At 34.0% G+C, this 25,821-nt stretch overlaps 1 protein-coding gene across 4 annotated transcripts in view; it reads right to left on the reverse strand.

Annotated features, from left to right (window-relative positions):
- The window catches only part of ATP9B (ATPase phospholipid transporting 9B (putative)), a 155,854-nt gene that overhangs the window by 106,206 nt on the left and 23,827 nt on the right, over positions 1 to 25,821 (reverse strand). For all 4 annotated transcript variants that reach the window (XR_009418459.1, XR_009418458.1, XM_059471682.1 and 1 more), the window contains exons 3-7: positions 24,356 to 24,506; positions 20,749 to 20,862; positions 17,052 to 17,160; positions 8,259 to 8,317; positions 1,879 to 1,930 (exon numbers count right to left, since the gene is read on the reverse strand). Coding sequence is in view for 2 of the 4 variants with exons in the window: in XM_059471682.1 (XP_059327665.1) it covers positions 1,879 to 1,930; positions 8,259 to 8,317; positions 17,052 to 17,160; positions 20,749 to 20,862; positions 24,356 to 24,506 (485 nt within the window). In the remaining 2 variants the exon portion in view is untranslated. The remainder of the gene's footprint in view (positions 1 to 1,878; positions 1,931 to 8,258; positions 8,318 to 17,051; positions 17,161 to 20,748; positions 20,863 to 24,355; positions 24,507 to 25,821) is intronic.

Here is a 25,821-nt window from a genome sequence, read left to right on the forward strand (position 1 = left end):
AAATAAGCTTGATAACCCAGAATGCAGCTTCTGCTATGCACAGTTAAAAATATCCTAGAAAACTCTAAAAATGCAATTGGGGGTGGGGGGGTAAGTTTCTGGATGAACTTTGTAAGCTGTCTATTTATAACTCAAATTGCTTCTTCTTTTGAGTGATGATGTAGGATACTGCAGTGCTGCAGACTGCATTAATATGTAATGTAAATATTGAAGCTGGAAAATTGTACTTTACCCCAAAAGAAGCTTACAAGGAGGTTTGGATTTTGAGATTAGTTCAAACTCTCTAAAGAGTTCATTACTCTTTAGAGATTTATAGTAAGAAGCTATAGTTAAACTGCTTTATTACACAGGAGATAAAATTACATATAGATAAAACCATGCAAAAACTATTTCACAAAGTACTTACAAGTTTCAACTATAAATTAAAGCATAAATCAGTCAAAACTGCAACATCAGGAAGAAACAATTACAGATGTAAGTGTTCACTCTTTAGTCAAAAAACAATTAATGCCATATGCTTGAAGTTTAGGAAATTATTTTTGCATGGTTTTGCTTTCTTTTTTTGTTTTTAAAGAAGTGCAGCACCAATAAAACTAGTTAACCTGTTGCTTGTAAACAGAAAATTAGGCTTTTTAATAGATTGGGGTTCTGAGAGGGAATAAAAATAAAATCCCTGTATCCTGAACCAGAGGATGGTTAACAAAAATGGAGCTTATATCAGACCAGTAGAAGACTTTGTCACTCCAGGCCAGTTATAGATGTCCACTGCATGTAATCGGCATCAACAAGACACAGTAACTATACAGAAATTTCTTCTTTTAGCAAATATATAGCTCTCCCGGAGTTCCATAGGCTATCAGAAGTATTTTTGTCTTCTCTTTCAAATGATCTCTACAAATTTAGGCTTTTATCTGAAATATATGATAGAACTTCAGTGCCACAGTGAAATACTATGTGCCACTAATATGGAGCTTACCAATATCACAGCTATTAGCTTTGTGAAATTTAGTGCTGTCTGACAAATACCAGACAGTTCTTCAGGATCTGAAGAGAAATGGTAATATAAAGGAGGAAAACTCATTTGAGTTATACACAGGGGCATCCAGTAGTAATTTCTAAAGTTTACAAAACAGTTATAATTTATAGGGTTCCTATAAAGGAAATATTTGTTTCTCAAAGATTAAGAGTAGTCCCCTATCACCATGTGAAGAGAAATGGAGGTAACAAGCAGCACTTTTCTTTCTCTCGTGCAAGAAAATTCCTGGGGTTTTGGCTTTTTTTTTTTTTTTGACTGACTAAAAAGGCAGTATTATTTCAAAGTAAAAGAACCAAAAAAAGTTATTTCAGGAGTTCAGATCATTGTAATAAATTTTTCCAAAAATAGTTATTTTAAACATATATTAGGAGGTTCAGATTTGAGTTCTTGCAAATGTAGTAACAGAAACACAATCAGATGACATTTAAAGGTATGTTGCAAGACAATGATCAGTTGTAAATCATGTCAAAATGTGAAAATAATGACAAATCATGCTAATCAAATGCAGTCTTATAAATCTATTTGCTAAATATTTTTAGCATTTTTAATATTTAAATCTTCTGTTAAAACAGTTCATAAAACCACTCATGTAGAGAAACATATCTATAGAAGTCTCATGTTGGCAGTAAGACTACCTCTGGTTTATAGTCCAAGCATAACGTGTTTGTCACATATGGACTCTCTCCCATTAATCTGATGAAGGAAGAGCTCCATCAATCTATTCAACCATTTCAAATTGGCCACAGTGTACAATCTAAAATTCTACCAAAACTACCAACCATGTAATCAATAAGAATTGTGGTTACATTATCATGTAACCAATGTGAATTGTGAAAACATACCTGTTTTTTCCGAGGTTCTCAGAAACACCATGTCAGATGGGATTCGTTGATTCTGAGAGAAGAAGACAGAAAAAAGGTATATTTTTTCTAAGTACAAAAAAAGTGAATTCCAATCAAAAGTCCAGTAAGATCTATCACCAAAAGGTCACAGTTGGATTGAAACTCAATTAAAATAGGATTTCTCACAGTACTTTACATTCAGCATTTGCAATTCAGAAATCAATATTTTCGAAAAATTATACCATAAGCAAACAACAGCTAATCCTTTCAGATGTTGTTTATAAGTGAATCATAAATACCTGAAGAACAGATTAACATTTTCTTGACTGAAAACAGTACTTCAAGTATATAAATATGTAATCAAAATATTTTAAAACATAGTTTCACTGAGCAAAACTCTGACTTCAGTTAGCACACATAACGGAAAAAAAAAAGAAGGTAAGTTTAAAATATCTGTCTTGGCACTCATGTTGCAAATGTTATGTATACCGAGCATTCTTCTCTCTTCCAATACACACAAACACACACAGGGGAAATAGCAAATTAGGGAACAGCATTTTCCTATTCCACATATGTAAAATTAACAAAATTTCTTCCTCACTAAGACACAGAATCACATGCACAGTCAGATGTACCTGTTATGTCATTTCCCCTTCCAGCACGGAATTGTCTGTATCAAGTTTTCAATTATATGTTCCTCACAGAAAGGCTTTCTAAGCTTTTGCAGGTTTAAAAAAGATGAACAATACCAGCCTTCCACACACATGGGATCTGCTACACGACTACCCAAATCCTCAGCTCCCTTTCCACTTGTTCCCAAGGCATCTACCAGCACCAGTTACACATGGCCAACACAGGATTTAGGAATGAAACACCAGAGAAAGGAAAAATAACCAACATATCAAAATTTGCAAGACACAGGACTCGAAAGGTAAAAAAAAGGTTTTCCATTAATCCACAGAAACCTTCCCAAAATCAGCATGTCACCACAACAGTGCCATTTGGAATAGTGTAATCTGAAGAGATCTGCCAGAGTCAACTGTCAGGCTATGTGTTATATGGGCTTAGCTTCCAAAATATCATGATGCAAACTCTCTGAATCTCCAGTACTTCTCACCACTCCTTGTAACATACTCTCAGCAACACCAGTTTATAAATGGGACTGGAAGCAATTGTAACTGTATTCTCTATGGGAAGTTCCATAAAGAGGGGCCATAACGGGCTACAGAGAGGGCTACTATCATAAGCAAAGATGATGCTTGAAAAAGGAGGAAATTGGAAAACACTAAAACACAGATGCATGTTTTAGTCTACCTGAAAATTCTACATAGGTAGCAAAAAGCCATCTGCATAACTTAAAATGACGCATTTTCATCCATTAGTATTTCCTAATCTGCATCACATCCCATTTTAACTCTTTATGCTTTTACAAAGTTTACTTGCTTGTAATCCAACACTATTCACCTTGAAGAGGCTGTTCATCTGTAACTAGTACAGCATTTCTTTGAATCTTGTCCTATAAGAGCTAATAATTAAGGTTGTAGTGAAATTTATTATCCACCATGAGCCCAGATTCAAGGAGGAATATCTTGTTCAAATTTGGAAAAAAAAATGCAGAAAAAATGTTAACCTTAAACTATATTATTTTGCACCTCTTAGAAAGAAAAAAAGAGGAAAAGGAAAAGGCAACTTCAAAATTAAATAATTCTGTCCTTAAATGACAATAACAATTAAACAGATATCCAGTCTTAATATAGATTAGCTATACATTTTTGCAGCTCCCCTGCCAGCTCTGACATAAATCCATTACATGAGTTTCAGGTTACTGACTTCATGCCTACAAACTTCCAGCTACTTGTAAACAAACTAAAACACTTCACTAACATCCAAAAATTTTGCAAAAATAACTGTCAAATGATCTGATACTGAATTAAATAGAAGTTCTGGTAATACAAAGGAGGTACCTAAAAGTCACTACCAATTTCCACTGAGGACACATTTAAGTTCACACTGACTGAATGAAACATTAGCTTGGTACAGAGTATCCAAGATTCAGATACTTTATGCCTGACAAAACTGGGCAGAATCATAGCATATCTGAAGTTGGAAGGGACCCATAAGGATCACAGAGTCCAACTCCCTGCTGCTTTAAGGACTATCTATGACTAAGTCATTTGACTAATAGCAGTATTCAGACAGTCCTTGAACTCAAACAGGTTTGGTGCCAGGATCACTTCTCTGGGAATCCTGTTCAGTGACTAGCCTTTTCCCATAACTTTCCCTAACACAGCTTCATTCATAGAATCATAGAATGGTTTGGGTTGGAAGGGACCTTAAATATCATCTTGTTCCAACCCTCTGCTATGGGCAGGAACACCTTTCACTAGACCAGGTTGCTCAAAGCCCCATCCATCCTGACCTTTAACACTTCTAGGGACAGGGGATACACAGCTTCTCTGAGCAATCTGTTTCAGTGTCTCACCACCATCACAGTGAAGAATTTCTGGCTACTATCTAATCTGTATCCACCCTTTTTCAATTTAAAGCCATTACTCCTTGTACTGTCACTGCATACCATTGTGATTCCATTTCCTCGTGTCCTGACACTGATCACCAGAGGGTGATCAGCAACTCCTCCCCCTCTACCCCCAATAAGAAAGTTATAGACTGTGATCAAATCAGTCATGTGAATATTTCTCATTTTAATGCAAAAACTAGATATTGATTTTGCCTTCTTTTGTGTTCGCTCTTGCTCATTTTTCTTTCCTGTAAAATAATGAAACCTTTTCTGCATATATGTATCTGAATGTATCCTACCATGTAGGGTAGTGAGACTGAGTTGTCTTTAAAGTATTTCAAATTGACATCTTGTTTTATTATCAGATTTTTCATAATTTGGAAGTGGACAGAAAGACACTACAGGAGTACTAGGCACCAAAAACATTGTCACTATTATTGCTGACTCTGGAGAGCAAAGATAGCCCTGCAGATACATACCTAGTCACTATAAAAGTGTGACTACATAGAAACAGATGGTAAGTATGCTACAAAAATCTTTAACATCTCATTATGGAGAAAATTAAATTCTGTTGAACATTGTCACAGTCAAACAGCAGCAGTATGTCAATCACGTTAGCCCTCTCATGTCATATTTATCAAAGTAGAACAAGTTAAAATGACAACAGATACAACTTCAAGCATTCAGAAGAAACCCATGAAAAAAACTACATAATCTCAATTACCGTGGAGATTATACCGGAAATGCTTATTAAAATATACTGAAATTCGAATATGTAAGTAATGGAAATTACTGAATACATTGTTTTTCTTGAATCTGGGCAGAATTAGAGATCCAGAGAAGGAAGGCTCTGTTTATCTCAGTGTTTACAGACTTCAGTCCTAGAGATCTAACTACAGCCAGCCAATGGTCAATACAAGGCAAGTGCTTCCCCAGCTCTAGGGTTCCCATAAGTAACTATGCCATCCAGGAATACCAGCCAAACTGGTAAACAAGAAACCCATAAAGACATTGATACTTCCCTGCAACACAGACTACAATATTCACTTAAAAATACTCTTCTCGTAGCTTTCAAATTAATTTTATGTTTTTCTCATGTTATTATCAAGAAATTGTTGTTTACATAAATTTTTCCTGTTCCCTAGTCAGTCTTCCAATTCTCCTCAATTGTGCATAGCTACAGACCCCTGGAATTCTGCATTTGCTGTCCTTCCTTCTCCAGGCATGCAATGGACCATGTACTTCTATCATTAACTAAAATACTCCCACTTGCTTCTGAGTTATAAATAGAACAGGCACTTCCCAGTTATCTTCCTGGATCTGCATGCTGTGAAATACTTCATGTTAGCATTAGCTGCAATCTTTGCAAATACTGGACTAATTTCACTTTGCACACAAGATTAAAGTAAAAATTGTGTACCTTTACCGCTCCAAGAAAAACTCTCAAGGTTTGAAGAAAAAGCTCTTCTCATGCTTTAAATCACTATTATGTGTTGTTAAATGTTGTCTCATAAATCTGTAGTTATTATTATTAATTAAACATGTTGTTGAGTTTTATGGCCTCCTCCCATCTCCAAAATGTATTCCAAACAGTCAATAAGGTACAGTGTCTAAATAACAATATCTGAACTCAACAACTCATCCTTTCAATTGTCTTATTTAGGAACACTATGCACATCTCTGCTTCCACTGCAAACTAAAACGTATATCTTAACACAAGCCAAGGAGAACATCCAGAAGTAGCATGACTGCTCAAGGCATTGTTCAGCTAACAGATATGAATGTCTTTGAGCTTTTAAAATTAGGCAATGTTTTCATCTGTTCAGGCTTCATCCTGCCTACTACTAGTGCAATATGAAATTTTCAATTGGAACAACAGATTTATTACTTTAAACTATTTTAAGCATATTACAGTCACTTAAGAAATACTTTGAAATTAATTAGGACTATTAAAAAAAAAGACGATCACAGGATATTAAAAGTTTAAATCTAGAAGAGCCTTTCACCTAAGCTGTTAGTATTTGTGATGCAGTCACTAGTTAACATATAGATCTTCAGCTCAAGTGAGTCATTAATTTCACTGCAGATGCTGTTGATGCATCTACCAGTCAAATACAATGTTAACTTGTTTCTCTGCCATTAGAATGAGCAATTGAACATTTCACTCCTGACTGGTTCTTTGGCTTAAGAGTCATACTCTGAAATTGAAAACTGCTTGCTCCAACAAAATACACTCCTCAACAGAACCAGAAAACATTTAATTTCATTAGCCTGAAAGCACCCCCAGCTAGGTCAAAAGGAAAAAAGACAGCTCTGCTGGGGCAGTAGGGAGCTTGAAGCTGAAATACTACATTCAAACCATTATATGCATCTTACTGACAATACCTGACTCAAATCTTCATCAAAAAGCCCATTAATCATTATTTCTCTAAATCCTTAAACATTACTTTTTTCATTAGAAACTTCAGGTACTCACAACATATGAGATCTAAGCTACTGCAAATACTGCTAAAATAGCAACTTCATGCATGACAGAATGATCCCCAAAGTAACTCCAGTTTTCCAAATTCTACTATAATCCCACAGACAGATGGATCACAGTGAATTTCAGGAAAGGCAGATTATCTAAGTAGCCATCAGAGTCTTCCCTGCACTCTATAATAATTAATTCCAGGTTTAGGGTTCAAGAAGGGCCAAAAACTTTCCTAATAAAAATCAAAGCAAATATCTCAGTCTCCTAGAAGTTCTGGAATAGGCAGAAGCAAGCACATGCAAGCCAATTCCACCTGCATTCTGAAGTAACAAGGTATAAAGCAAAACTGATGTACAGGCCAGACATACCAGTGCCTTTATTGTACAGCCCAGTACTTGCTGCTCAGAAGGGCCCAAAAAGATATAAGGTACACAGAGCAGAGAAAAAAGAACAGGAAAAAAGCAAGAAATGGTGAAAACTACATGAAAATATATCTATTTTAAGCTGAGAGCAGCAAGCCAAATGAGATCTGGGTGTATTGTTTTTTTCTTTGAACTATAAGAAATAGAAAGGAAGGAAACAGAAGTTTTCCAAAGCAAGCAGAAGTAGATACAAGGTTCAATTTGAGGTGCCTCCTTCCAGTATCTCAATGAATCAGCTCTCTGATGCAAAGTGTGATGGTAATTAGTTGCAGGCACCAGAAAGTGAGTCACTTTTCCAGAATCATTTTAAGCAAAAATAGTTACCTCTGAAAACAAATTTAAGCTGACTTCTAAGATCACAATAATTTCTTAGTAGCCCAGAAAGGCAACTGAAATAAGCAACAATCTTTATTATAACGTTTATAATGTTGTAATTAGATGAAGGAAGAATTCACAGCTTTCACTCACCATCTGCAAACAAACTGGAAAGCTTTCTGTCCATTAAAAAACATATAAACTTTCTTATTATTTAATTATATATAGTTAGATACATATTATATTAAAATTACACAAATATATAAATATACATACACACATGTATAAATAAAGATGATCCTTGAAAGTTTCAGACAGAGAAACACCGATTCAACATCAGAAGGAAGGTATCAGTAAGGAGGCATCTTAAAACATTCAGCAGAGCACATTTCAGGGAATTTAATCTGGTAGTTGCATTCCCTTCACAAGATTGATTTAACCATGTAACGATTCATAAAATATAAATATATAAATTCAATTAAAATATAATTAATTCTATAATAGACTTCCTTGAAGATTCTAAAATAGGACTTGAACTAAAATACTAGCTATTTAGGACTTCACAGATAAGTACCTTGATACACTTTTCTTCAGAAGATAATTAGCATGTTAATAATCTTTAGTCTCTAAAATATATTTTAAAAGTATCAACCTTTTCCACTATGATGAGGTCTCCAACTTGTATGTCTGAACTCTTAACTTGCACTTTACCTTAAAAAAAAAAAGAAGAAATGTAATCAACATTAATAAAGAATAACAAGAATATAAATTCCAGAATGCAAGTGTTATTTATAGATGCTACTAATTGATACAAAACAGATCTCTGCTGAATACATTGATAAATACATTTCATCTGTTTGAATAAATAACCCAGTGGTTTAAAAAATTCCACTTTTGTAACCAGTTAGCCACTGTAGAAGTATTAGAGGAAAAATACTTATGGCAGATGCTCTAGTCTGATCTATAGTATCTGTAATAGAGTTGCAAAATTGGAAAAAACAGTTTTCCCATCTACTAGGCAGCACTTCTGTCTGAGAAGAATTGTTAGGTTTATAGTCATGGAGCAGTCTTGCACATATGAGCTGTTATTCACAGCACAGTTACCAACAGGTGTCTTTGCTTGACCACTGAAGTTCCTGATGTAATTGTCGGCACTGTCTGATAATGTTGGCAATTATAGCAGAAAAGACTTAAAACTCTCTGAAGTCAAAGAAATGCATAAAGATTTAATTCTAGAAAAGTAAAATGTCAAAAGTTGAAATAGAAGTTTTTCATTCTCTAAAGCTGCCCATTCAGTAACTGTTGTGAACAACTCACTCAAAAATATATACATTTTCCTGTTTAATTTCCATACATTCTGTAGGGTATTATTATTTTTAAGACCTTAAGTTTTAACATTCTTATTTGATGGACTGGAAAACTGAGACAGAGTTGTTAAGCTATTGCCCAAAATATGTTATTATTCATCTTGAATATTGAATATATATTGAATATTGATATTGAGTTATTAGAATTCAGGAGTTCTAGTCCCAGGTCTACAACTCCAAAATAAAGTGGCTTCCCTGAGTTAAAAACAAATGAAAACCCAAAATTCCCTGAGGATATAAACACACACACATATTTGAATAGCCTCCTGAGCCCCTGTAAGTATGATCTTCCCTCAACAGAAATACTACCACAATTCCAAGCAGCAGGTAAAAGATGGAAATCATGTCAAAACATGGCAAGGTGTTAGAGTTCTAAATGACAAGTGGAATGAATCAGAACAGAAGACACACAAAAGCACAGAATGAGCAGCAAAAAGTTTGAAGTTCAGTCAAAAATACTATGAGTAGCAGATTTGTCAATGCACAGTCACATCTCATTTATACTAAGTATAGCAAAGAAAACTAGGGTAGGATGCAAATCCACGAGACCCTTCTCATTACAACTCTCAGTAAAGAAAGACCATAATTCCTTATACTTATATTTACATTTAGTAAAAGGCAGTAAGATTGACATTATGAGTAATTATTTTGAGTACTTGCTCTTTAAAATTTCATGCAAAAGCAGCAGCTGCTTTATGTCTAATTCAGTCAATAATAGATGTATTCCTGTAACATACAGCTAATATTTAATACATTTTCCATTAAAATAGCACTTCAAAAATGTGCAATGTCAGGAAAAATCACAATTTTTCTTTGGCCTGTCTGCAAAGTTACTTCTGAGAGCCAGACTTTGCTACTGATAGCGACCTTTTACACTAGTTCAATTTTTCACTTGCCATAAGCACTTTCTGTCCTCTGCTCTCAAATATAAGACAAATGCTATCTTCAATAAATAAATTTGTGAGGTGAGAGGAAGTAAGAGAAGACTGCTGAAAGTATAAAAAGCTGTAACAAGAACATCAGCAATTCTCTACAAGAATTTCAAGATACCTATAGATATTAAATTAGTGTCAGTGCTTCAAAATATTTTTTTTTTAATTTAAAGTAACTAAAGCTCAACCACTAAAAGAACAGTCTGACATAAAATCAACATATTTCACCTGCTTACCTACACAAGCCTGTGAATTCTCCTTAAAAATTTGGAAGTTTTGACCAGAAGTGAATAGGATATACCAGAGGAAACATTGTCACGTTACTTTGCTTTCTAAATTTGCTGGTTTATCAAAAGAATAGCATTACCTATATTGTTTTCTATTCTTCTGCTAAAAATTTTCATCAATTTATCAGTCAATCACTTGATTATAGCAGTAACAGCCACAAAAATTCTAGTATGAGCTATGTCAAGTCACAGATCTACACTACCTATACAGTCATGTATGAGTAAAACTATTTAGAGGTACTAACCAAATGTAACTACTGGCAATTTTATCAGCTTAAACAATCAGATTTTCACAGTCAGGCCATAACTGCACCTACAGTAAAGACCAAAAGACACTAAGCCTGAAAGACCAAGAGAAGGTAGAACATGATGTAGGGCAGATATAAAGCAAAGATTTATGGTGCCAAGTACACCAAAAAGAACGCACACTGCACCTGTGTTTGTACTTCATTTAGCAACTCCAGGAATCTCTCTTAATGAATTGAAAAGTTTCCTCATCAGACTGTTTTCTAGGTGGCTTAGTATAACAGAGAATGCTCTCTTCATTAGACACTAACATGTCTTGTTGGATCATCCCTTACATCCTCGCACATAAGGAAAAGGCCTTTCATACGTACAGGACAATTCTACAATAAATTTGAATGGCAGGATATATTACATTAAATATTAAATTACAAAATGCGGCAGTAATTAAAAAAGTAACTTAAAATTCTGGAAAGTCAACATAAAGCTTTCTTTCATGCTAGCAAAAATGAGACTCATTAGATATCATTTCAGAGAACATTAAAATAATGCAGTACTACATCTTAGTGAAGATGCATTTAGGAAAAAAAGACACAATGTTATTCACTGCATAAATTATTTTTGCAAACTATTTTTTCTCTAAAAACATCTCCATAGCAAAACGCACTTCACCATCTGTGTAATTACCAATAAAAAGTCCAAAGCTGTCAGAAGTGGCTGCGCATCCAAACTTTATAGTCCACCAAGGCGTAAGGCTTTCGCCTAAAGCAATGTATAAAATTATGCAGAACAGGAACACTGAAATGTGTCTGTAGTAAGTCATTTTACTCCCAAGATAAAGCCAGTTTAAATGAACTGCAATGATTTGAAAAACTAATAAATATCTCGTATGTGCTAACAAGTACTTCACGCAAAAAAATAGGAAATGAAGTAAACAAAATGTGGGTATAAACTATGCTTCATTTTATTAAAAAGTGTCTCCATCACCTGACTGCCACTCTTGAAAGAACAGACACTTCTGAAAACAGCATTTTCAAATTCTTTTAAAGTTGCTATTGCACCTTACCCGTGGTACCTTTAATACTGTCTGAAGTACGGTTTGTGGAGTTAGTAATGGCGCCTGTCTCTAACCCATACATACAAAACTCTTTTGACTGATGGCAGTGTAGACCTTTGAAAGCTCTTCCTGATATCTATTAGCCTGAACTGTCAGCATAATTAGAGTACACATAATATAACAGGAAGCTGGAGGACAACACAGCAGGCAGGCAGCAGAGGAAAAGTACCATTGAGTCCAAGATGAGGATGCTGATCTTTCAGAGCAAGTGTTGTCTGTAGGTTGTTCTTTCAAACTCCATCTTATATAGTGAAGTAAGGTTAGTCTTTAACCACCAATTGTAAAACTCTACAAAAAAGCTTCCTAGCTTCTCTCCTACGTGTCCTGTCTACTCTTGGGTAAAATTCTTCCTTATCCAACCTCCTCAATGCTGCAAAAAAGTGGAATAACAGTCCCCTTGATTTTTCCTCTCTTCTGGCTCTATTTAAAATTCTTTCTTACATTAAAATTTCAAATTCTGTTTCTGTTGACAGCACTGATTCCCTAATCAGACAAAATTTATGTAATTTTTTTAAAAACTTGTCTGTTGCAAATGATCTGAATGTCAGGAATAAAATCATCAGTAGGTCTGAAATGTTACAAGCAATAACGACCTAAAATGTGGTACCTCTAAATTCAGATATAGTGTAGTTTCTTAATGAACTGGCTTTTCAAAGCAGAGGGACAACCTGTTCTTGAAGAGCTGAAATCACTTTGGGTCTCCAAAAGAAACATACTAGCTTTCATACTTTTTCCTCTTGTATAATAATTAGTGGTTATTGATATTTTCCTAATTTCACACAATTTTAAATGTATGTTTTCAACACGATTACATTCCTTAATAGCTTTTAAGGATACAGCCAAGACCTAAGCTTTCACACCTGAATCCTGTATGGAATTATTTCATTGAACTTTTCTCTCCTGACATTCAATTTTTCTTTTGTTTTGCAGGTTGCAAAGTGAGAGTTCTGCAACACGTTAAACATCATGAGATAAAGTGACAGATGCAGGCCTCTTCTGCTACTAGTAATTGTGACTACAATAGTAAGTTATTTTCTTCTTGATATTTTTTTTAATTGGAAACTTCAGTAACACTGCACAGACAAACCTCACCAGGAAAGGTTCAGAACTGCCAACTTCAAGAATGGAAAGGGAGAAAAGAAAAGTTAAAATTTCTTTACAATTTTATTATCCAATTGGCTTTTAACAGTCTAATGAAATAGATAATAGCCTGTTTATAAACTTGAGGTGATTCTGCTTCAGAATAGAAGTCTTTTATAGGCACTTAACTGGGCATACCTAAGTGCACAAGAGTATAAAGTAGTGTACAGTAGTGTATAGGTAAAGCCTATACACTACTGTATACTGTATATAAGCCTGTATCAAAAGTATAATTGTCCTTCAGGTAAGAAAAACAGAAGACCTCCCAAACCTGCATGCCTAGGTTTAAATTTTTTCCCACTGCAGTTTTCTACTCTAGAAAAGGATATGCCGCTGAACTGCTCTGAAACAGAAATTCCTCTTTCCAACTTAAAATTGAATGCTGACTGAAAACTGTCTATTAAGGATCTGCAGACTTTCATATGCAGCAAAGCAGATTTTGCAGCAAACATCTTGATAAGATTAGGACAGCAGAATTGTTCATACAATGAACAATGTAATATGTTCAATACAATAATCAAGCATCAAGTAAACAAAGGAAAAGAATCACATGACAGACATGAGACAGGTACACTTAATTGACGTGCTCACTTAAATCTTCAATGCATTTACTGATTTGCATGTTTCATCACTTGCCATGAAGGGTTCAAAAAATAGAAACAATTCAAACTTCATGGTTAGCAGGTTCACCAGCTCACAAAGTGCAAAGTTACACACTGCGAATTCAACAAGGGGTGACCATGCAACATAGGGAGCTTTTCCATGTTACATGTCAAATAGGGAACTGCATATCACTGAATATCATGAATCAGAATTAGCCTATGGATGTTAACCTGTCCAACTGCAAATAAGTAACACTTAAAGGAGATGCCCCATTCCCCCTTGATTTCCTGCTCTGAACAGCTCATAATTATTTTAAAAAGCTGATTACAATAAATACATCTTCAAGATTTTGAATTAGTAGAAAGAAATTCTAAGTCTTCAACAGTTACTAGTATGAATACTCTTAACCTCAAAAATTGGTAGTTGTTACACTAGCAACATGTAAGTCATAAGACAGCATTCACATGTTTTACATGTTTAGTATTCCCCAAGACTAAGGAAGACTCCAATGGAAAGTTAAGCCTGATAGATAGTCACAAACTCTCCAATTTTAATTTTCTGCAGCACTGTATAAAAAAAAGAATTGTTTATACAAATCAGCCAACCCACAATATTTTTATGGAAATAATTAATCATAACTTAGATCCCAATAACTTCTATTGCAACAAATATGTCTATTTTCCTTTAGTAAACACATAATTTGGAAAACAACTAACTAGACATGATTTTCATTAAATTTTCATTTTTATCAAACAAAACTGAACACTGAGCCTTGTTAATTTTAACTTTTTCTACTGTCTAGTTTGAGCAGGGGAAACCTGCTTAACATCTCTATGTCAGTTTCTCTCACTTTAAGATGGAAAAAAATAAATATTTCAAATAGAAGTCTGTAAAACTAGCACAAGTCATAAAATCATTAGGAAAAAAAAATGCTAGAGCAGTATAAAGTGCAGTTCCACTCTGAAAAGTGACTCTTAAGAGTGGCATCAGTTTTCAGGCTTTTAATTAAATCAGTATCAAGTTTGTTCATTCACAAGAAACAAAGCCTTCTTTCTCCAAACCATTAGCCTGTACTTTAGTATAGTAGGCCTAACTAAATTTTTCCACTTGAAGAATACTGTCAACATGAAAAAATTAGGTAATTATATTGAAAGTTACTTTTAAAAATAGTCTATGGAAGCACAGTACTTGATTTTATTAATTTACACAGACAAATAAGATAAACCTACATCTTTTTTAAACATGTAAAGAATTTTGGTCTAATATTATGATGGGATGAAATCCCATTTTTTTGTATCAAAATTACATCTCTCCTTTTTAGAATACCTCCTTATGAATGAACCCTATATTAGGAAAAAAGTGACATTTATCACTACTTATGATTTTATATATAGGTTTGTAACAACATGTAGTACAATTTTGAGTGGTAACTTCAGTAATGTTTTCACTCTTAAAATTAGTTATTACTCAAAAGACTGTTAATTCAATGATCACACATAATTGTCAACATAGGATTCAGAGTTCATTGTAAGCAGAGTTTTTGAATCTTTACTTCTGTAGAAGACCAGTCTTCAAAAAACACACAAAATAGAACAACATTCAAGTATGAATTCATGATGGCATTGACACCAAAGTCTGAAAAGTCAAAATGACAAACACTCTTGTAGGTTAAAAGCTGATATCCTTGGTTTTTTTTAAAGGGGCACTTTTAAAGCCTCTTTTTAATAAGTCTCTTCTCTCTATGTGTCAGTTCCTGATATAACTGCTGGACTTTACCTATACACTACTGTATACTACTTCTAAATCTTTAAGGTGACCAAACCCAATTTTCACTGACAACTTCCTTATTTCTAGAAGAAGCCACAAAAGGGTTTTTCAAATACATATACCCTCACAAAATATTTTATGAGTAGGGAAAGAGGAAATTGCAATTCCAAAACTTCTACTTAAATGCTGCTTAAATGTCTAACTTATGTTTAAAAAAGAGAAGGACAAAAGGTACCAAAATTTGCTCTTAAAAGAGAAAATGTCAGTCTTAACATGTAAATCACAAAGGTAACTATAAAATGTACATATGTTTCCTGAATTAAGAATTTCAGATTGCTAACACTGATGCTGAATAGGACAGGAATGTACTATGTGTTTCAAGGTGAGTGTTCAGTGGCCTACCATAATAGATCTAAAAAATTAATTGGCCAACTAGCAGTTTAAATTACAACTTTGAAACAAAAGCCATTAAGAGTTTACTTCCTAGCAGACTGTATTAATGACTGTAAAAAAGATCTGGATGCCAGCAGTGAAACCCGTGTGTTAAACAAATTATAGCTATGCCAATCATCCCATATGCCAAATTTGAACATCTGTACCTCTAAATGTTGTTAACACTATCTCAGACTGACAAGGAAAGAAAAGAACATGAGACTATTCCCTACAGTTGTTCCCTTCAGGGTGGAAACTCCAGAAAACAATGCAAGAATACACATGGCAAGGGAGCAGCACGAATGCCTCTCAGCTGCTAGATTATGCCATCACTAATGAGACTGTTGACTGTTTGTTTACCTTCCAATTACTCAAAAAATGGGAACATACAGAACATACTTGTGTTACATTACAAGCTTTTCATCCATTTATTTTCTGGAGAGAATATTATCCAGAGCTACTCCAAGAGTTTAGTTCCTAATCAAGATTCCAAGACCTGGTGATGTTACTCTTCCCACTGACTTTCAGAAAATATTCACCAAGATATACTGAAGAGTGCACTGAAATGTGTGTTAGGAAGAAGTAAAGAGTTTCCATTTGGCACAATGTCCGCCAAATACTCTAACTGCTTGAGGTGCAAACTCAAATTCCCTTAACTTCCCCCTTTTAGAATTTTTATGCCAAGGAAAATCATTAACAAAGAAAAAAGACCTTTTGATGGTAATAGCGAGGTCATAATGTAAAGTTATTATTTGGATTTGATAATATTTTTTGGCACCTTTCTATGTGGCACTCTGTTCTGAATCTAACAGTAAGAAGTGCTAAGCACATAAAAGTGAAGAGCAATCCACAATTCTCTCTTCTGCTCATGTCTAAAATTTGCAATATCCTACAAAATGTAATTGTCATTTCACATCTGAAATGCTTGACTTCCTTAAAAGTCTTCATGAAAACCTACTAAAGGTGTTGATTCCAAAAGAAGTCATAACTGATTTCTCCTTTCGTTAAAGAAAACTGACTGCTCCACATTGCATAATCAAACATATCAAATTACATGCAAAAATTCAAATTAATATTTTTAATATCAAAGCTGACTCTCAATATACCTTCCTTTTCTTAGGCACAAATATATCCACCAAACTTGAAAACCTCCAGGGTATTTTAATTAGTTTAATTATTTACTACTCCCTTTTTTCCTATATGTGCTTGATACATAGTTGACAATGTTGTTGAGTTACTGTTCAGCATCAATTTCAGAGGTAAACTGCACTTTGAAGTCAGGGTACTAAACAGAAGAATTTTTAAAAATATATACACTTATATATATACACCTTTCTTTGACAAACAACCAAATATTTAATAAAATTCCTGAATAGACCAAATTTAACAATCATATTTGTCTAAGGAAAATCACTTACTTTATTTAGTTGAATGTAAGTTTCATACTGAGCATTACAGCTTGAAATTATCAGTTATTTCTTTGAACTGAAAACCTGCAAATGTATATTTAAGAAAAAGATGAAATATTTTAAGGATTTATAAAATGGTGTTGCTAACCTCGTACTGTCAGCTTGCTGTACAACTGTGAGTTCATTTCTTTGTCTCTCTTGTAACGTCGAAATTCATCAACAGCCTCCCGTACCACTGTGACCGTCAAAACAAATCCCTGTTAAAGATACAATTATGCAGCTCAGAATTCTCAGTGCAAGAATGGAAATAGACATGTAGCAACACTACACAGAGTAAGAACATGTGTTTAGAACATTTACTTTTTTTTTTAAATTTGGACTTGAGTCATTTATTCAATAAGTTAAAATAGTATCTTGGTTTAGTCCAGGAAAAACAAAATCATACTTGCACATTGTACAAATATAATTAGAGTAACTATCTGTCCAAATACACACAATTTAGACAGCATTTTGAAATACAAAAAAGGAAGATGCTTTGGATTACTTAAAGATAGCCTTTATAGTTTCAATAAGTTTATTTCCTTATCATCCACAAACTTTGAGGCTTTACCAAAAACATTTAAAAAGCCTCCAATTCTAATGCTGAAAAATTGCCTTTTTCCTAATACATAGAAAAAGATAAATAGATGGCTAGTTCTATAATTTTACATTTAAATGTAGCTATTTAGCAACACATCACAAATATGGACAAAGGAAAAGGGGATTTGTTCCGAAAAACTAAGTGTCTAAATGCTTTGGCTGCTCCTTTCACAGACAATGCTGCTGCAGCTTCTACTGGAAGTGCACAGAGGTGCTTCACTCAACTGTGAAAATCTCTGGCTAGAAAGGGTGGTAAGCTAAAAAACACAACAATTCAGGGATAAGCACATACATTTTCTCTCTACCTCTCTAAACCTCCTCATATCAGATCTTCTGGCTTAGACCCAGCACTTGAGGTTTTCACCATCAATGAAAGAGAAAGAAAATTTTTACCAGTAAAAGGACCTTTCATTATTATGAATAAGGTGGACACAAAATTCAAATCCAGCAACAAATAAGATTCTACATTATCTATCTAGCTTCAGACAGCCACCACTACTTTATAGAAGAAAATTTATGCCATTAGACTTCTCTTGCAGAAGTCCACAGTTTGCCAAACTTCCCCTAATGTCCCAGAAACATGAAAGGAGTGAAGGTGTAGAGTTTTCCTAAAAGTGTTGATTAAAAAAGGGTTGACTACAGACTTTATCAATGTTTTGCAATTCCAAACCAAAGTGCCAAGACCTATCCAGCTGTGACCTTATAGTTAAACACTACTTATTTGTTCAAGTTTACATTGGCTACAATTATAGTGGAACTACATAGAACAAAAAATGGCCCATGCAAAAAGCATCCTCTTTTTACTCCCCAGGGCATAATAAATGAAAAAAAATCAGATTTTCTCCTTTTCTGACAGCAGTATTTTCATATATTTTGGCAATATAGATATTTCAGCTGCATAAAAAGGGCACTCCTGAAGCACTTTAAAACGTATTTTTCATTTGCACACACATTGCTACTAGACAGTAATCAAGACACAGAATGCAAGGTGCTACTTGCAAGAATTTCTTTTAGCAGCCTCTTGCTCAGCAGCTGAGTACAGCCGACTATGTCTATGAGGAACAATTTAAGAAAGACACTTGTCTTTCTACTCATTTGCTCAAAGGGAGCCAATATTCCTTCAAAGGAGAGCTGAAATTGTGAAGCCAGTTTAACAAGGGAACCTGTCATCTTTCTTTAACTATAAGCAGGTAAGTATCTTTCATGTACTGCCTACAATCAAACCTGTATGCTTTAAAACCTTTTGTATGCTGGAGTGGAAATGAGAAGTCCATTCCCTAAAGCAGTTGAAAACAAATTACCAAAATAGTCTTGTTTTAAGAACTTTGAGGCTTGATATAACTGTATCTGTGTTGTAAAAATCTGTTGAAGTAAACCAAAGGCAAAAAAAATCCTAAACAAAACAACCCACAAAATCCACATACACCATCAAAAACCCCCAAAACAGTTCTAGAATAGTCAGCTTCTAGTCATTTGGATTTATGTATCAGGGCAAACAATTTCCTTTAAAATTTTAAGAGAAAATACAAGTCATAGCTATTTCTGTGATAATTACTGAAGATTTATCAGTAGTTACCCGCCCTTCAAAAAAACCTAAACTTATCTGTTAAGCAGCAAAAGCAGACCAGTGGATCAGAATTAAATGTTTTCTATTTTCCTCATAGATGCTTAGCTTTGTTCAACATTCAATTGTTGCCTTTTACCTGGAGGTTGATTATTAGCAGAAAAGTTATTAAAGTAGAAACAAGTGAGTTTAGCAAAAAAAACCATACTAGGTACTAGTATTTTTAAGCTATATGTGAAAACTGGGATGCATAATTCAAAATACCTTTGAATAAGACAAACATTTATACAGAACAGGTCACTGGTGTTCACAAAACACAGTATTTTCTCCCTTCTTTGAGCAGGATAGAAATGAGCTGAGACGCTAAGGGTTTACAGGGGTTTTTTCCTTACTATCCCACTCATGTATAGTGCTGCAGACAGCACAGCATGGTGAACAGAGCAACTTCCAGACAAGGCTGACTTCTGTCTTTTCTTACTGTGTCAGTGACAAAGACTTGTAAATATCCATTTAAAATCCCACTTTTGAACAAGCTTTCTGTCTTAAAAGTGTTTTTTTGTTGCAGAAGAAGCAAAATTCTGGGAAGAGAGGTGGGAAGAACATCCAGGATGGTCTCTCCATTTATCCATAGTTAGTAGGACACATGTTACAACAATTAAAACAATGAAATCAATCCAGAATATTTACTCTATTGACTCGTTAAGAACGACCTTTACTCAAGCAGTCAGCATGTCACAGTTCCTCTTGAATACTACTGAGAATAAATGCTACTAAAAAATACCAATTAAAAAAAAAAGTTTAAAACGTTAGGCATTAGCACTTCCTGCCTTTAAATCTAGTGTGAAGGGACTGGGAAGAAGATGAAAGAAAAGGTAATGATCTGATTACAAATAAGAAAATAATTCCAAATCATGTCAATACAACTGGCAGACTACCAAAAGGGCCTCCTCTGAAGAGAATTCAGTTTGCAAACCATAGGAAATCTGAGTCAGAAGCAAGTGGTTTGAAAAGTTTCCCAAGAAAATACTGCAGAGACCTCAATAATAAAAGATATATCAAAAGAAAGCCAGTGCAACTGGCAGGATGATCAATTAGGAGAAGTATGTTTAATTAATAACTTATTTTCAAGGCACAATTTCCTCCTGATTTATCCACGGCTTAAAATATTTGATCTCAATTTTTGTGAGAAAAGGTTGTGATCAAAACTGATACAGAAGGAATGCAAAAAAATTATGCTAACAATTCTGACCTTGTCTGAAAACACAGAATAGTCACCAAATTACAATCAATGGAAAGATATTTAACACACAAATTACCTATGTTACCCTGTAAGTTTCTTTAGTAGCTGGAGATTTTTTTGCTGGCTGGTTTTGTTAAACTCTCAAGTCAGCAGGCAGAATGGAGCATTACACACTGACACTAGCCGGTTAACAAAAATGACCTTGCCTGTGGAGCAGAGGCATAGCAGGCAAATGGAAGGGAAGGCTGTCAAACAACAGCTTTCAAATAAGCATTTTACTTCTGTTATGTTCTTTGACCACTGTAGTTTACCAGCTGTAGGTTTATGCAATGTACATAGACATGAACCTTTCATTGACATTAAAACCCCCAAATTTCTAGTTAATAATATTTTTCTGTTTACCAGAGGAGCCCAGTACGTGTACAGGTAGCCTATTTTCAGTGCTGGTACAAACTGTGAGCAGGACACGATGAGAAAATAGAGATTCAAGAAAAACTTGAACTGTTCATATAAAACCTAAAATGAAAAAGAAAGTAGATAAATGTCTTAAAATTTCCATTCATAATAAACATAAAGTATACTTTTTCATTATAGGAAATATAAAAGCATTAAATGTCATACTGTTATAGACAGCATTATTACCATACTTATATAGCACAATATATTATATATCATCACACACTACTACATTAATTTAATATTACACTGCTATTTTTATACTGCTATTTTTGTTGAGAAAAATCCATTGATAGTATTGCCTCTTTTCACTCTAAAAAAGCAATTTACTAAATTTGGGGTATTTTGAAAACCGGACTATGTATCAAGATCACTGTGGAAAGATTTAAATATAGGTATTAAGATATACTTACTACTAAATCAAAGATTTGGTGTAAACTCAGAGCTAATTATCCAACTTTTAAGTGAAGCCACAGTAGACTTATCACAGAATACATTGTTCTCATACTCCAAAGCAATGTCAGATGCAGAGATTCCTTTGGTAATTAAAAGCACCACTTCAGCAAGCACACATTCTCAAGATTGTTTTGGTTGTAATTACAATGCTAAGAACATAATTCATTTTATAGAATTTTGAACCTTCAAAGTCTTCACATATTTCCTCAGTAAGCCAGGGTAATATGGCACCTCCAGCAGCATTAAGAGAAGCAGCTACTGAGCTTGGAACACTTAAGAAAACAAACAACCAATTATCTAAAAGACAGAACTTTCAAAACAGATCAAAAAGCCACATTCAGAGATTGTCTCCATCTTCTAATCTTAAAATTCAGTTAATATTACAATGACTTTTGCATAAAAATTAAAGTTATTTGACTCATATTTATTCCTCTTACCAGTCCAACATTAGTACTTAATTATGTAAAAACCTAGATGCTAGGAAAAAATATTCAGGAAAGTTCAAAGTCTCATTCTGGCAGGGACGATGCAGTACTGGTACCTCAAAGCTGCCAGTTCAGCTAGAGACTACCTTAACAGCCTCCAAACATAAGAATTTTTTTCAGAGCACGGAATGCTATTTCATGACTTACCAATAAAACTGTAAAGATAAAAAATTGACATCTAAAGTTGTCAGAAAGGTCAGAGCCTTCTTCCAAAACGAAAGTATTTCAGGCTGAACCTGTGCCTTATATTGATCCTGATGAAGTTCATATACTCATTTCTGCTAGTGTGTTTAACTATTTACAAAAACTTGAGACACTCAAAGAAAAGTCCTGACAGTACTTCAGGAGGCGCAAATCTTGTAGGAGAAGGTGGAAGTTAAAAAACACCTTCCTACAAATCTTTTGAATCTTGGCAGACCACTGACAGTTCATTCAATACAAAGCTAAGCACTTCAGTCCAGTTAAGCAAATTGAAAAGTCTCCAACGACATAAAACTAATGAAACTAATGCCTTGAAGTTCAGGAGAGGTATCTTCAAAACCCACCCATCACAGAAGATATGTTTTATAGAAACACATGCAAAATTCCTAAGCAGCTGTATCACGATGTATATGAAACTGTAAACAGAAATTGAACAGACTGGTATAAAGGGAGAAGAAGCAAGTATTTTATGTAATGTTCAGAAATCAGGTGATATTTTGGAAATGTCACAGCTCTTTTAGCCAGCAAGTAAAATTCTGTTAATCTAAGCATTATTTTAAGTTTGTATTTAGGTATGAAATCATTGAATATCACTCATTGCCAGCCTCAATGTTTAAAAAACCATAGAAGAGAATACAAAATTTCACATGATGAAAATTTCAACCAGAGACAACCACTGGAGTCAATATTTACTGTTTATTTATATTTATCAATATTTTTGGGTTTGGAACCAATACAGTGATGTTCCCTACAAATAACTTCCAGTAAACCAGCATAAAAAAAGACAGCTACACAATATTTTAATAAATATTAATATTTTAATAAAATATAATATTTAATAAAATATTTTAATAAAAATCTTACTTTATATCTAAAATTAAAATTTGAAAACATTTCATTTTCACCAACTATTGGGTCTTACATTTAGGATCTCACTTCATTTTGAAGTAACTATTGTTTTCAAATACTAGCACCAAATTAAAAATCTGACTTGACCTATTGGATAAAACCAAGATTTTTAAAAGAAAAGAAGAAACATTCTCTCTCATAATAAGGAATTGCAAACTACGTCTGATCCCTATAAGGAATGTGAATCTGGTTCACAACTTGTAATCCACACTGCAGATTTCGAGTTGCAATAATCAATGGCTCGCTATATGTTTAATGAATTTTGTGACCTTTAGGAAAGCATATGTGGCTTAACCAATTTCAGTGTATTTAATAATTTAAACTATGGAAGAAAACATTTACTTTGTCCAATAATGATGAGAATATTTTATCCACATGTGATAAGTGACATTTTATTTTCCTGACAGGAGATCAGTCTTAATTACAAGGCCATTAATTTTTTGTTGTTCTTTTAATAAGGAAATGCATTACCAAACACCTGCCAGTCTTTGGACTAAAGAGGCCAGAAGAATAGAATCAATACTCTTATAAATCAGCATGATCACTTAAATAAAAAACTTAACACAAAGCGTTCAATGTATTCAAACACAATTTTTGCTATGGGACGCATCAATTTTTGCTATGGGACACAGGACTCTTGGATGGTATTTTTAAAAATATGACTAAAAGTGTAATACTAAAATTTATCATATCACACTAGGATACATTTTTAGATGCAACTGCTTAAGTTTCAAAAATTGCTTCTCTGTTGCTAAATTCCATTATAACAACACTTTTTAAAAAACTATGAACTAGACAAAACTGTAATGTCTCTTTTATCTTCATAAACACAGTATATAGTACAAGCCAAAAATTGATATTAAAGCACAATATGGCTTTGTAGGAAAAAAGTGACAAAACAAATTTTCATTCCACAACAAAAGTATTTGCTGAAGAACTGCACTCAAAGTCAAAAATACCTGCAAAAAGACGGCAATAACACATGCAACTCTGAAAAGTATTAAATTAGCCCTACTTGCAATACAAATTGAAGATGTTAGTTGTTTTTGTCCTTTAAGAGCTGTCCATTTTGGAATTCATTATTTATTATACTTTCAATGGCAAGGAGTATGAGAAAAGATCCATGGGAATAAATTGAAATTTTCAGCTATTTACTTCTCAATTGAAGTCAATCCTTTGCATGCAGAACTGTTTCTTTTTTAAAAAGGATTACAAATTTCTAATGCTGAATAGAAGTGCAAAGAAACTCATCTCAAATTTCAAAAGCTTCACTGAATTCCAACCACTGAAACTGTAATTAAGTACATATCCCTTCAAAAACCAAACAATTTAACAAAAATGCAACCTTGCTCTCAAATGTTAACTTTCATTGAAATCATTGAGACAAATACAGAAAGAAAAAGAAGAACTTGGGCAAATAAAATTATCTTTTTGTGGAATAGTCAAAAAACACTACAGAACATAGAGTCAGTACACCATCAGAAAATGCTTAGTGGCCTTACCCCAGGTATAAAGGTAAAGATGTTGTACTTTTGATTTTTTATAGCATTTTTGGGGTATTTTTCTTCACACTTTTCAGGACACCCAAGCCACACTGTGCGAGCCTTCAGGTCTTTCTTTCTTCGACAAATGTTTATGAGCCAATCAGAACAACTGAAAAGAGAGACAATTGTTTATTTTAAAACTAAAAATGTACTATACAAGATCACAATTTCCAAACCTGGAGCTGCTGAAGGCAAATATCTAAGAAAAACAGGTTAAAAAAATGTTTGCCATCTCTATATAAGCAAGCATGATGTCAGCTTCTAATATTTAGGGCATTTCAGAGTACTGAACTCACCCAGACATACACATATATAAACACTTACACATTCTTTGCAGAAAATCCCAATACACTAATGAGAAGTTTCACTACACAATACCCTGATACAGGTCCAAAAAATTCTAGTTAATAAGATTCTGCATCATGCCTTTTAGTCCTTTTGCTAAACTCTCTGTCTTGGATTACCAACATTCAGATTATGCTAATGATTCAACAGGAAATAAGGCTTCTGTTTCATACAATTCAAAAGATTTCAGCAGCTTTGGATACAATTACCACATAATTTGCAAATCTTCAGTTTCCTCCATACCACTTCTAATGCCATAGTATCAAATATTAAAAAAAAAAACAAACAAAAAAAATCCTAACCAAACCTAACAAACAAAACAAGAAAACCATTCAAAACAAGCCCACTACATAAATGCAGATTGCACAATGATCTGCAATGAAGGAACTTCAATTCACAGAAGAAAGGAACAGCACCCTTGCCTAAGCAGTTTACAAATTGACTGAAGAATTTTAAACCATGAGCAGTGAGATAGAGAAGAGCTCACAGCGACATTTGAACAATTGCATTTTGGACAAGGATACAGGAATGGTGGGAAGGGGTCACAAGGAGGAACAGAAGCTGGCAAATGGAATGATGCCTCTGAGGCTCAACAGAATATTTACTAACAGTCATAAAACAAGGAACAAACATGGAAGTGACTCAACTCACATAACGCAATAAGCTTAAGTACTTGCTAGTACTATCTACAGAGGCAGAAAGACTATCCAGAGACCATTTGCAAAGAAAAGCGGGTTTGCTGTACATCGCATATTCTTGATTTACAATCTCATACATTAAAGGAGAATTTATCTGTATTTACTTGTTAATACAGTGAGGAGGTGCCTCAGTCATGTTGAGAGTCTGTTTTAGGCAAGTGAATCAGGAATACCGAGCAGACAGGCCTTCTGTGCTCTTCACCTACTGCAGTTGACTGAGCTGATAACAGCAGATTTCAGCTACATCAGCTAGTGATGTTGACATGAGAAACAATTTCTAGTGAGGTTTTTGAATATACTGGCAATATTTTTGATGCAGCAAAAAGAAAACAAATGTTAGGAAATTCTTACAAATTTTATTCACACCAACAGGAAGAATTT

Source organism: Ammospiza nelsoni, chromosome 1, assembly GCF_027579445.1.
Source record: "Ammospiza nelsoni isolate bAmmNel1 chromosome 1, bAmmNel1.pri, whole genome shotgun sequence".
Classification (NCBI taxonomy): domain Eukaryota; kingdom Metazoa; phylum Chordata; class Aves; order Passeriformes; family Passerellidae; genus Ammospiza; species Ammospiza nelsoni.